Raw genomic sequence first — 12,021 nt, 5'->3', positions numbered from 1 at the left:
ACATTAAGACCCAAACTATCTGCAAGGGTAAACACGACAGGTAAGTGAGACAGTCTGGGTTTTTTTTGTAATTTGGGTAAACTCGCCCTTTAAACCTCTGGTTGTAAAGTAAAGGAATGTGACACTGAGTGTGTGCAGAGTCAAGTGTTCACTACTCTGAGATCCTGAGTATGTTTAGAGAGCTCGGCTAGAGCCTGGTGTCTCGCTGCCGTCTGGGCCAGTCTATACAAAACAAAGGCTTTCTGTCCAGCTTTCCTTTTAAGTCAGTGGTATGAAAACTATTGCATTAGGAACAGCTTATATGTTTGTTGGTAGTCTATAAAAAGTAGATTCAGTTGTGAGTTGTCCTTGTCTGTTGAACATTATCCTCCTTGGAAGCGCCACTGACAAAACAGTTCTCCTACTATTATTAAACATGCCTTCTTAGCAGCTGCTCTTAAATCGCAGTGTAACACACAAACTTAATGTAACACTCACACACTCAGGTTCACTTACAGTAAACAGTCCACTAAGGAACACACACACAGGATATAATATACACATCTTGGTTCCAGCTCAGCTTCCATGGAAGCCTCTGTGTCAAGCTTGTTTAGTAAAGATTTGCATCAGAAGCTGACTAAGTGCCTGCTGGTGGACGTAGTACTCAGATCCTATCCTTTACTTCAGTGAAAGTAGTGATACCACAATGAAAAATTACTCCATTAAAAGTAAAAGTTCTACATTCAAAACTTTTAATTTAATTATTATCAATATTAATGTGTTAGCAGGATTTTAATATTGTAGTTGGTCAGGATATAGGTCATTATCATTATCATTATTTACTGCATATCATAGGAAATGATGGATTACCAAAATGGCAAAAAGCACAACTACCCAGCAGCAGCTACAAAGTCTACAGGGTCATGTGGACAGTGTGTGCAGTGTAATAATACTTACAAATGTAAGAGCTTGAAATGTCTATTAACTGATTATAACAGATTCTACTGTTTATAAAATGCAACTCCCCAAATATTGTGGAAATATGCTGCTCTTGCATAAAGGCCTACACTAGATGTACTAAAAGAGCTATAAAAGTCTGTATTTCTGAGCACAAAACAGACATCAAAAGAAGAAATCTGAATTATGCAATAACCAATCATTATATAAAGGCCAGAGGGGGGACCATCCCCTCTCATTTCACTGGCCTTGAAAAAGTCAACCTCATCAGAGGAGGTAATAATGTAAAATATAGAGAAATGTGTTGATTGACTGGCTCAATACTATGGTCCTCACAGGCTTTAATGATGCGTGTTATAATAATGATAGAATGATATAGTGGTTAGAATAATGTATATTGACCTGGGTCTCTACTTTTTGTCTCTTTACATGCCCCTTGTGGCTGTCTGAGAGTTTACAACGTTTTTCAGCTGGTTGTATCTAATAAACCACCACTTAAGTACACTATTAACTAAACTGGGTTCTGCATTATTACATCATCTTCTTGGCTTTGATTTGCTGAGGAGCTCTGTGTCAATCCCAGCCAATCACATAGTAGTCACATCTAGTCACATCTAGTTTTAAGACTTAATTTTAGTTGGGTTTTTTTCACAGTAATTTGATGGTGTATACTCCTAAATAATGCTGTGTTTAAGCAAACGGACTCAAACTTAATGACACATGATGAGAGAAGGGGGTAATAGTGGCCCAACAAATATTTCTGTCATATATATGTCTTCTATCAGGTTCCTCCAGCCATGCAGTTGGGTATTTTAACATATGTTAATGCATCATATTTTTTGGATAATTATATGTTGCAAATGTAAAATCTGAATGTTGAATGTGGAAGTTGAGTAAAATCTCAATACTGCCCTCTAAAAATTAGGGTAGTAATATTAAGTGGCAATAAATGTAAATACTCGAGTGAAGTAAAAGTTTCTCAAAATTGTACTGAACAGGACATAGACCAATGAATGTCCTTCCCTCTTCTGTTTCTGGTGATGTAATGGGTGTCAACCAGAGCCAGGCCTGTTAAAATATGTATTATTAACAACGTTAATCACAAATGAAGTGATACTGCCAGATGTGTGGGTGTAACTCGTTGTGTTACCAGAAACATAAGCAAAGCTGAAAGTAAGGACCCCCTTTTCTAAAAGCTCTTAACATACTGATTCCCCCGACAGTATCTCACATTGTGAAGATACAACTAAACAAAATCCCTGATCCTCATGTTTTGTTTTTAACATCTTTCTTCCATTTGACAGAAGTACATTCTGACCTTTCAGAAGGAATATCTGCACGCTTTATATAACAATCTCATCATAATTCTTTCTTTCTTTATTCAGCTTAGAACAAATCAGTCTACATTATTCACATTCATTAGCACACATCTGCAGCAGAACTTATCTTGATTAAGAATGGTTGCCCTTAAAAAGCCAAAACCCTGCGAGCACTTACAGTTTATACCCTTTGTCACTTTTTAAAGTTTATGTTAGTCTCTCAGCGTGCCTCCTTGGTATGAATAACCAATAAACAATTTGAAAAGAGCTAGGGGTTCCAGTCACGCAACAAAAAAATAGTTTGTATTACATGTAATCATTATAATAATTTTTTTTTGTCCTCTCCACAGCGTTCAGGCAGAGATCCACGGGGCTCAGATAACCTATCGGCCAAGTCATCAGACAGTGATGTAAGCGACGTGTCCGCTGTGTCGAGAACCAGTAGTGCCTCTCGGTTCAGCAGCACGAGCTACATGTCTGTCCAATCAGAAAGGCCGCAAGGAAACCGCAAGATCCGGTAGGTTGACTTCCACCACAGGGCGGACAGTGAACATTGTCTCGCTCTTTAAACCCATCAAGCTGTTATCAGGAATGGACAAACCCCCCCCCCTCAGATGTGAACTTTTCTCCCCACATATGTTGCCATGTCCAGACCATTTCAGCTTTGAAATTGTTTGCACCTGGTTAAACTTTGAGAGGAAAATGCACCGCCTAGCACCGTGTGTCATTTTCTCACTCCAGTGAGTTCAGGTTTGGCTCCGTTTTAGGAAGATCTGGAACCAAATGGTGGAACTCTGCTCACACTGCTCTGCTGGGGGGAAGTTTGTCCATATCTGACAACACACACTGAAACATAACACACATTGCATCTGTTTGGGTGTTGTCTTATATCAAAGCACAAAAAAAAAGAAAGAAGAAAAAAACATTCATTTGCATGGCGCTTTGCTGTAAGTCTACGTTCGTTTTCTGTTCTTTTTAATTAATCTTGGTTGCAGTACGTGTCTGTATTCGTCTTTCTTTCTCTTGTTGTTGACATTATTCATGCTTTGTTTGGTTTTTTCTTTCTGCTTTGCATGTGCCGCTCTCTCTTGCTTCTGTTTCCATCTTCAGCCAGTTACGATCAAGAAGCCAGTCTCGGGAGGGGGATGAGCAGTTAGGAGAAGTGCTAGAAGAAAAGGAGGCGGGTGGTGGAGGAGGACGAGGAGGAGGAGGAGGAGGGGAAGGGAGAAGGACCAGTAAAGGGGGGAGATCACAGGGAGGGAGGAAGGGATCAGGGGGGAAGGTAGACACAGACAAGGAGCATCAGGAGGATTTGGTGGAGAACGAAGACGACTTGCACCAGAGGAGTATCTCAGAGACTGACCTCAGGTAACACTTGTGGCAGCCTCCAACTGTAGACTCCTACTAACAATAATTTAGACCTTAAGCTGTCCTGTGTTCCACTGACTCTTATGTGAAGACCTAGATTGTGCACGTTTATAGGATGATGTGCAAAGCAGAGTGTGGTGACTATCCTCCACCCTTTAACCTTGATGATGATATAACTGTGGCCCTATTAACCCTTTCCAGCACTAAAGTAGGGTAGCATCTGCTTGATTATTATGGTGAGATGACAACAGTGTGGTAACTCATACAGCCTGTAGACACAACATAGCAGACAACATAAAAAATAAAAAATGACTGCAGCATTTAAGAGTTTTGGAGCAGTTCGCCAAAATCACTAAAACAACACATTTCCCAATTAGCTGTAATGGATTGTAGCCATGCAGACAGGTTTAGTTTACTTTGCCAAGACTTTAAAATCTCTGCGGCAAGAATACAAGACAGAGAACTAGGTGTCTGGGGTTAGGAAGGTATGTACAATTAGAATAATAAGATGACGTCTTATATGTTTGACTGTATTTATGTTTTCAGCTTATATGGGAAGGGCCATGAAAACGATCCCTTATTCTATAAGAGATTTCAGCACATTTCAAGCAAGACCACATCATGTAAAGCATCAAGTAGTAATACAATAATAAAAATGATAACAAACAAAGGTAATCGCTGCTGAGCAGTTACCCCTAGTGCACTTTACTTTGGATAAATGATCTCTTCATAGAAACAAGGTCCTGGTTACTCAGACTAACCACACATCTCACTTTCAATATTTAATGTATGACTATAGAGTGAAAACATTGAGGTCTGTGGATTTTTCTGACTAACCGGGACATTGCCTCTGGAAAGACAAGCTGCTCTGGAGTTTTGGAAATGTAACTTTAGGAGCTTTGATGCTCAAAGCTCTGAAAAATACAATACGAAACAGTGGAGATAAATACAAAATATTGAACCTCTGTTGTGTTGGAGCAGAGGCAGGAATCTCAGACATAGATACATGGATATTATACCTCTGAACTTGAGTAAATAAACCCAAATCCATCTGCATGGCTAGATACAACTAGGTGGGAGAAATGTCATTTGAATATTCCTACAATGATAGTGTGTGAAACTTCATTCACACAGAGAATTGTTTGTATTGCAAAATCTCCTCAATTTGCTTTAGATTGCAGTGAGTTGATTCATTTCTCTGTGGCATTTAAAAACTCTCTTTGCCAAGCATTTCCCTAATTTCATTATTGTGACCTTTGCCTTGTGTGCCAATTTAAAAAGAATAACTAGATAGAAATACAATTTTTCCACGTAGCATAGCAAATATGCAGGATACATTAGTTCTGACAAGTTAAGACCCAATTTAATATGACACTATTTCATCGTGGCCACAAGAGAGTATTGCTTCATTTCTGAAGTGTAGGACTAACAGATCTAAAAAGTATGTCAAGAACAAATTCAAGAACAAATTAATTTGAAGTCGCACAGCAGGGTAAAAGATTAGCATATGCTCCTAATAAGATGGATTCACTATCCAATCACATTCACAGCAGGATCAGAGTTAGTGCTTCTTAAAAACATTAGTACTACTCAATGAGTCCTTGGACTTGAGTGAAAACACATTAAGATAAAAGCTACACCCTCTTATGTGAGACTAACACTGCAGCAGTGTGTAAAGCCTGATTAAGAAAACCCATTTCCCATGTGTTGCAATCCCAATACACATGGCAGGAAACGTGAGGAGAACCACTGGCATGTGTACAGGTATAGTACCTACACAGTCCATTTTTAGATACAGATTCATTCTAAAAGAAGATAACACACTACACAGTCCATCGGTTTACTCTGAGGCTGCAGTCTGTGTTGCTTGACTGTTTGTCCGTGTTGCTCAATGCTAGGATGTTGCATCAGTATTATGTCTGTCTGTCTGCCTGTCTGTCTGCCTGTCTGTCTGCCTGTCTGTCTGTCCTCGTCCCTCAAATGTTGTCTGAGTCCTACAGTGTCACTCTGCAACTGCAACTTGTCCACCCAAACCATCCCACATTCTTCCACTGACTCCTCAACATGCCAAGAATATTTCACTGCCTCTCAGTGCTACACACAACAACCCTCATACCTCCACTGTCAACCAGTAGTCCATTCACTTTCAGTAAAGTCAATGTACACTAAAAACAAAATTAAAATACCTGCTTGAGCAAGTCCATTCTCAAAATACATTTTAATTCTGCTACTTTATTTCAATTTCAAACAGTGTCATCCTCCTTTTCTGAAAGTGAGCTGGATGAGCCCTGCTTATAACATGCTGACAACTCCTATGTGTGTGATCAACCCCAGTTCCTTCATGACAGCTACAGTATAAATCTGCTATACACCTACATTATAAATAGAAGTGTCATCGCACGTTCTGCTTTCATGGGACTACTTGAGTGTTGCAGCTGCACACAAACCACACAGTAAATAAGTCGTTTTTAGTGATATTAGAAGGATTAATAGCTTCAATGAAAAAAACAACAATGTTAACACACTAACTATATATATATTTAGTCAAAGGTTTTTACACAGTAGCTGAATGTCACTGTATAACCAAATAATGACTCACTATTGTAAGGCCATGAACAACAGAGAAAAAGCAAAAGTAATTATTGGTATGGGTTGTCATTTTTTTCCTGTGTATTTTCATAGGTTACAACATCCATTCAAAACTCAGGTTACATATTTTAAGTGCTCATTTGTGTGTTTTTGTATGCTTTTTGTAAAGCACATTGTGTCAGAAAATGACAGTGTGAACTCTTTAGGCAGCAAGACATAGTGTGCACTTACCAGGCCGAATGCTGTGAGGGGAAAAAACAAGCCAGATCCAACATCCTCTTTGATTTCTAACTCTACCACCCAGCTACTGCAAGAATTAAAGAGGGAATAAAGACAAAATCTGTAAAATACATTTATGCTGTTATTCTCTTTAATAAAACATTGTGTGACTCAGTGAGGAGACTGTTCATGTAAAACTAGTTTCAGCGACCTGCAGGCACTAAACACTACTGCCGGCCATACCAAAATACAGCAAAATAACTGTAATTATAAACAAATAAACTTAAAGCTCGCCACTTTATAACATTCTGTCAAATCTTTCCCAATGTGCACAAATGGGTGAAGTGAACACCACCACCACAGACCCTTACACTTTTAATTAAACATACGTACATATTATAATATATATATTGTATAAACTCATGTAAAGACTTTAAGGTTTTTTCTTCTCCCTCTATTCCTTTGCAACTAAGCCTTAGCCTGTGACACTGGTGTCAGACAAAAACAGGAAGTTGAGGAACACATGACTGACTTTTAAATAAGCTCTGTATGTGTGGCACTGGGTATCAAAGCCTGACATTTCAGCTCTATAGAGCAGAACTGGAGAAGAGAAGGTGATGGTGCTGTTTTCCACGTAATAAGTTCAACATTGTGTACTGTAACGTACTGTATGCACTGTGATAAGAAAAGGGGCCTTTTTCGTCCATGTGCAGTTATGCAATTTCTGCCGTTGACGATACCTGTATCAGCCTGTACAATGAACATTAACAGTAAACACAGAACTCTGCCTTATTATGACAGCCTCAAAATGAATTCTATAAAAACTGCAAATAATTAATACAGTATCCAGAGATCATTGAGTGAGATGCCGCCTGCTTCGGGTGCTGAAAGGTTTGTTCACCGCTCTGCTTATCTACCGTATCTATGAAAGCATTGAAGCTGCGTGATTTGGCAGAAACATGGCTAGTAGCTAGATTTACTTATGACTCATCTCCAATGTATTGAGGTCACAGTGTAAATATACATCTGCTGCACATTAAATAGGCCTGTACGCATCGGCTGGGCGTAGGAACATCATGATAACCATATGTGTTGTTAGTCCATGAGCACTTCTACTGCGCAGAGAGGCAAATGTGTGCTGATACAGTTACACAGACAGACAGACACAAACACACATGCGACTCTAAGCTGATGTTGTGGCCTCCAGGATGTAAAGAGCTTTCCGTCAGCACTTTTAAATCCCACATCACCTCTTCTCCTCTAGGTCTCTTTCATCCATTATTGTTGCCCCAGTAACGGCTCATTCATGTGAGGCAGAGTCAAGACTGGTGTTTTGAAGGACAGGGACTGATCATTACTAAAAGGAAGGAAGGGATGTTTACTTTAACCCCTGTCCACCCACCCCATTCAATAACAGCCTGGTGTCTGGTGAACCTGTGCAGCTGATGATAGTATTTCAGTATGAGCTGCAGACTTCAGTTAATCATTTCATCCCTGGTAATTTCAGCCTTTTATGAAAACTTTGTCGCTGTGTTGACAAGTGTACGCATGCTAACGCTTTGGCCGGGGGCACAGTTCCCATAGAAACCTGTTATTCTGCCTCATCTCATGAAGAAACAATGATTTTCTCAGTGAAAGGCGGACAAGATGAGGGTATAGGGCAGGACAGGATGCACCTAGCATGACCTTTTCATTTTTACACATCATTTACGATACAGTTGTATCATACTGTCTACAAAAAATGAATCACCTAACAGTGGATGGACTTCTGACTTTTACTCATTTGCATTATGATGATCACCAACCAACCAAAGGTTAGAGATTCACCTTTTTATCTACTGGTGATGTGTTATCTTTACATTGCAGTATTTAAATTACACCATTAAAAGATCACATGCAAAGTGTGAAGTGTAACCAAATCTGACAACACGTTAGCAAGAAAAAAAACTGTCCAGGTTTTGTTGTGCCTTGGGAACATCTTGGCCTAGATGAAAATGCATGGTGCAGAATTTGCATGATGAGGAACACTATGTTCTTTGGGCTGAGGTTGAAAATCAGAAATCCCCAGAGAGCCCCTGTTTTCCAAGCATGCACATTCACTGTGTGGAGATGGGCCAGAGTGCCAAGACCTACTCAGAGAGTAGAGGTACTGTAATGGAGGAACAGCAAATAGATGTTTTATGAAGTTATGGTTAATCTAGGCCAAGTAAGGTCAGCTCAATGATACAGGTTTAAAGCCATTTAGATCAATAACATGTCTATTGAGACCATTAATAAATATGGCAAATATTGTCTATTTAAGCTGATGACCAAAAATGTGTATCCATTTAAACCAGAAGAATGTGTCCTTGTAGATCAGATGATAGTCTATTTAGGCAAATAAATCACTGTATGTTGAGCAACATCAATAGAATGTGTCCCATATACTGTAGACTCCTGCAGTGAATCTATCACAAGTCAGTTTGTTTGTTTAGACCAGCTTCATATTTGCTCAGTTTGGTAATATGTCCAGTTATACCAGTGGATCATCCATTTGAACCAGCTAGTTGTTTTTTCAGTTTAGATGAAAAGCATGGGGGATATTGTAAACTTTATTATTGGCCTGCCTCCTGGACAGATATTAAAACATCTCCTAGACATAAACATGTTGACTGGTACAATGTGTCCAGTTAGAATAGAAGAACATTTGTCCCATTTTATGAATACATTTAATTTTCAATTATTGCGTAACTTTAATTTCTCATAGAACACGGGTTTGTACTTCAAGGGATCTGAACAAACTGATTCATTTTAAACTCAGTGGGACATAGTTTGTAGAGGCAACCATTCCCCATGCAATCCCACTGACCTCACAAACTGTGCTGATATTTGATGCAATGAAAGAGGCAGCATTATCACCCTGTGTCGAGCAGATGAAATACAGCCTGACTGTGATGACAGTGAAAGAGCATATTTTAGAATGTCACCTGTACCACATCGGTTCGTGGTATTGTCAGGAGTCGAGGCGCTTGAAGTCTGCTTCAAAGCTTCTGGGCTGCATTAACCGATGAAAGGCACTAATCCCGCAATGAGCAATTCAATATTTATGTGTTAAAGTACCAGCTGATCCATAACAGAACCCGCTGGCATTAGAACTGGCATAAACAAATGGTCTTATACTGAAGGCTGAAGGACAAGGTGTGCTCATTCTTTTAGGGAACATCTGACTTATTTCATAACCAGCTGGGAACAAAAACAAGACGTATAAACAGCCCACATTTAGTGTTTAGAGTGTCTTTACGATTCAAACGTGCCAGTTTATACTGGTCAGCAAGAAGATTGATATTGTATAGTTATAAAACATTCATGAATGATTACTTTACAAATATTATTTATAACTGCACGTGATCCACTCTCTTCCTTTCTCCGACCCCATATGGCTTAAAAACATGATGACCGAACTGAATGCCAGGTAGATTTGAATTGGTAGATTGCTGAAGCTCTGTAGAATCTCTAACCAAGGTTAATATTGCTTCACTTATCTTCATTTCTGCCAAGGTAATGCAGTAATGTAACAAAGTCAGGCTTAGTCTTGGTTATATACTGATCATTTTCCTAATTCTAATCCAATGGAGTCTAACACTAATGTCTAATGTATGAAAGAGCACATTTTTAAGGGGCGTAATTGAAGTAATTGATTGAATCAATCGTCGAAATGCATCGATTCTTCTCCCATTTTAGCCAGCGTGTCTCTCCATAAGTTGCCTTTATAAGACAGTTACATGGCTAAGGTCAGACATTTTAATTAATGAATAGTAGCCTGAGGGCTCTACACGTAACTCGTCCCATTAAGAATGCAGAGCCTATGATACAGAATGTAATTTGTCTCTTAAAGATAATTTTACTGGCAGAGCTAAAATAAGATTAATTTGGACTGTGGCCTATTTCCTTTCAAACAGGAAGGGCTGAAGAATAATGCTGATGACAGACAACTTCTCTTTTTGTGTGCAATTCAGTGTAAAAGTCGTGAATGTGGTCACGGCTAAGGGGGAACAAGTTGCAAGTTACTTTCTATCTGCAGGTGTCCACGAGTGACAGAAAGATAGCGCTAAATGTACATAGCATGAACTGTTACTTACAGTCTTTTCTGTATGTAAATAAATGTGTACTTTAACCGTAAAACACAGTTACTAGTTGGAGTTTAAATTAAAATAGATGGTAAAATGGATGAGCATGAATTTTAAAGATGGCTGAGCTTCAGCTTGTTGAAATTTGAAACAATTAAATCAATTTTTAAAGATTGAAAGTTCATTACTTGATCTCAGAAATTGGAAGCTGGAAAACTATCTCACCATAAGGTCTGTTAGTAGCTCTATTGGATCTTTCAATCATATTACATCTTCCTCAGTTTGCCCAGTTGCCATGGAATTGTACAATATAATTTAAGTTCAAATATAAAGTATAAGTTCTCTATAAATCTCTAAGACTCACCGCTCGTTTCTGACCTTGAAAACAGCAGTTGACAAAATAGTTTCACCTCAAAATCAATTTAGTAGCTGTCCTTCAACCACATCACACAATCTGCCAACTCCTGTCAATCTTCACTGTAAAGCCAACATGAACAAGATGTCCTTATTTCTTATTTAATTTAGTTCCAGAAATGACAAACACAAACACTCAGACTGAGCACTAACTGCTGCAGCACAGATCACAAACACTAGATGTTGTCATCAACATTGAAACTCTCAGTAAAGGTGTTTATATTAAAAGTTTCTAATGATCAGTGATGTCACAACCTGGTGTTCACTTCTCAAGTCTCAAGTCTTAATAAGAAATGATTTAAAATAATACCGGTAGCTCTCAGAGGTCAGAATGACACACAAAAAAAAACAACACACAGTGTGCAACTATTTAAAGAGCTAAAGTACAATATCTGATCCGATCATTTACAGCACGAACAAGCATTTAGTTTACAGATTCACTTTAAACCCTAAACTCAACTATACTGTAAGTCATGAACTCCTGTACCTGAACTCTGTCCTTTTCTCCTTTTCACCCCACACCTCCTCATCTCCTGTCCCTCTCCTGTCATCTCTCCTTTCCTCTTTTATCCTCTCCTCCTCTTTCCTCCTCCATCATCTCTCCTTTCACATCCTCTCTCCGCTGGCCTCTTCTCTTCTCTTCTCTCCTCTTCTCTCCTCTCCTCTCCTCTTCACTGTCCTCTCTCCTCTCTTTTCTCTCTGTCCTTGCCTGCCCCCCCTGTTAATGGTGGTGGCTGACAGTGACTTTGCATCCAAAATGAAAAACAGGCAGATGGGCTCGTCGGGCGGTATGAACATGACCAAGAGCACAAGCATCAGCGGCGACATGTGTAACCTGGAGAAGACAGACGGCAGCCAATCGGACACTGCGGTCGGCACGGTAGGCACTGATGACAAGAAGAGGCGCTCCAGCATTGGTGCCAAAATGCAGGCCATGGTTGGCATGTCACGCAAGAGCCGGAGTACCTCTCAGCTCAGCCAAACAGGTAGGGCATCCAAACTGCACAGCCTGTATATATACTCTATGTATGTTCACATGTTCATCTGTCCTGTGGCCTCTTGTACTGTCT

At 39.4% G+C, this 12,021-nt stretch overlaps 1 protein-coding gene across 2 annotated transcripts in view; it reads left to right on the top strand.

The window, feature by feature from the left end:
• The window catches only part of rims2a (regulating synaptic membrane exocytosis 2a), a 145,239-nt gene that overhangs the window by 116,717 nt on the left and 16,501 nt on the right, over window positions 1-12,021 (top strand). Inside the window, exons 25-27 of one of the 2 annotated variants that reach the window (XM_062423014.1) lie at window positions 2,606-2,772; window positions 3,366-3,623; window positions 11,720-11,937. In XM_062423014.1, coding sequence (XP_062278998.1) covers window positions 2,606-2,772; window positions 3,366-3,623; window positions 11,720-11,937 — 643 coding nt within the window. Of the gene's footprint in view, window positions 1-2,605; window positions 2,773-3,365; window positions 3,624-11,692; window positions 11,938-12,021 lie in introns of both variants that reach the window. The other variant, XM_062423016.1, reaches the window with a different exon arrangement.

Source organism: Scomber scombrus, chromosome 7 (genome assembly GCF_963691925.1).
Source record: "Scomber scombrus chromosome 7, fScoSco1.1, whole genome shotgun sequence".
NCBI lineage: Eukaryota > Metazoa > Chordata > Actinopteri > Scombriformes > Scombridae > Scomber > Scomber scombrus.
Note: the sequence above shows the minus strand (reverse complement) of the source record. Positions and strands in the feature narration are given on the sequence as shown.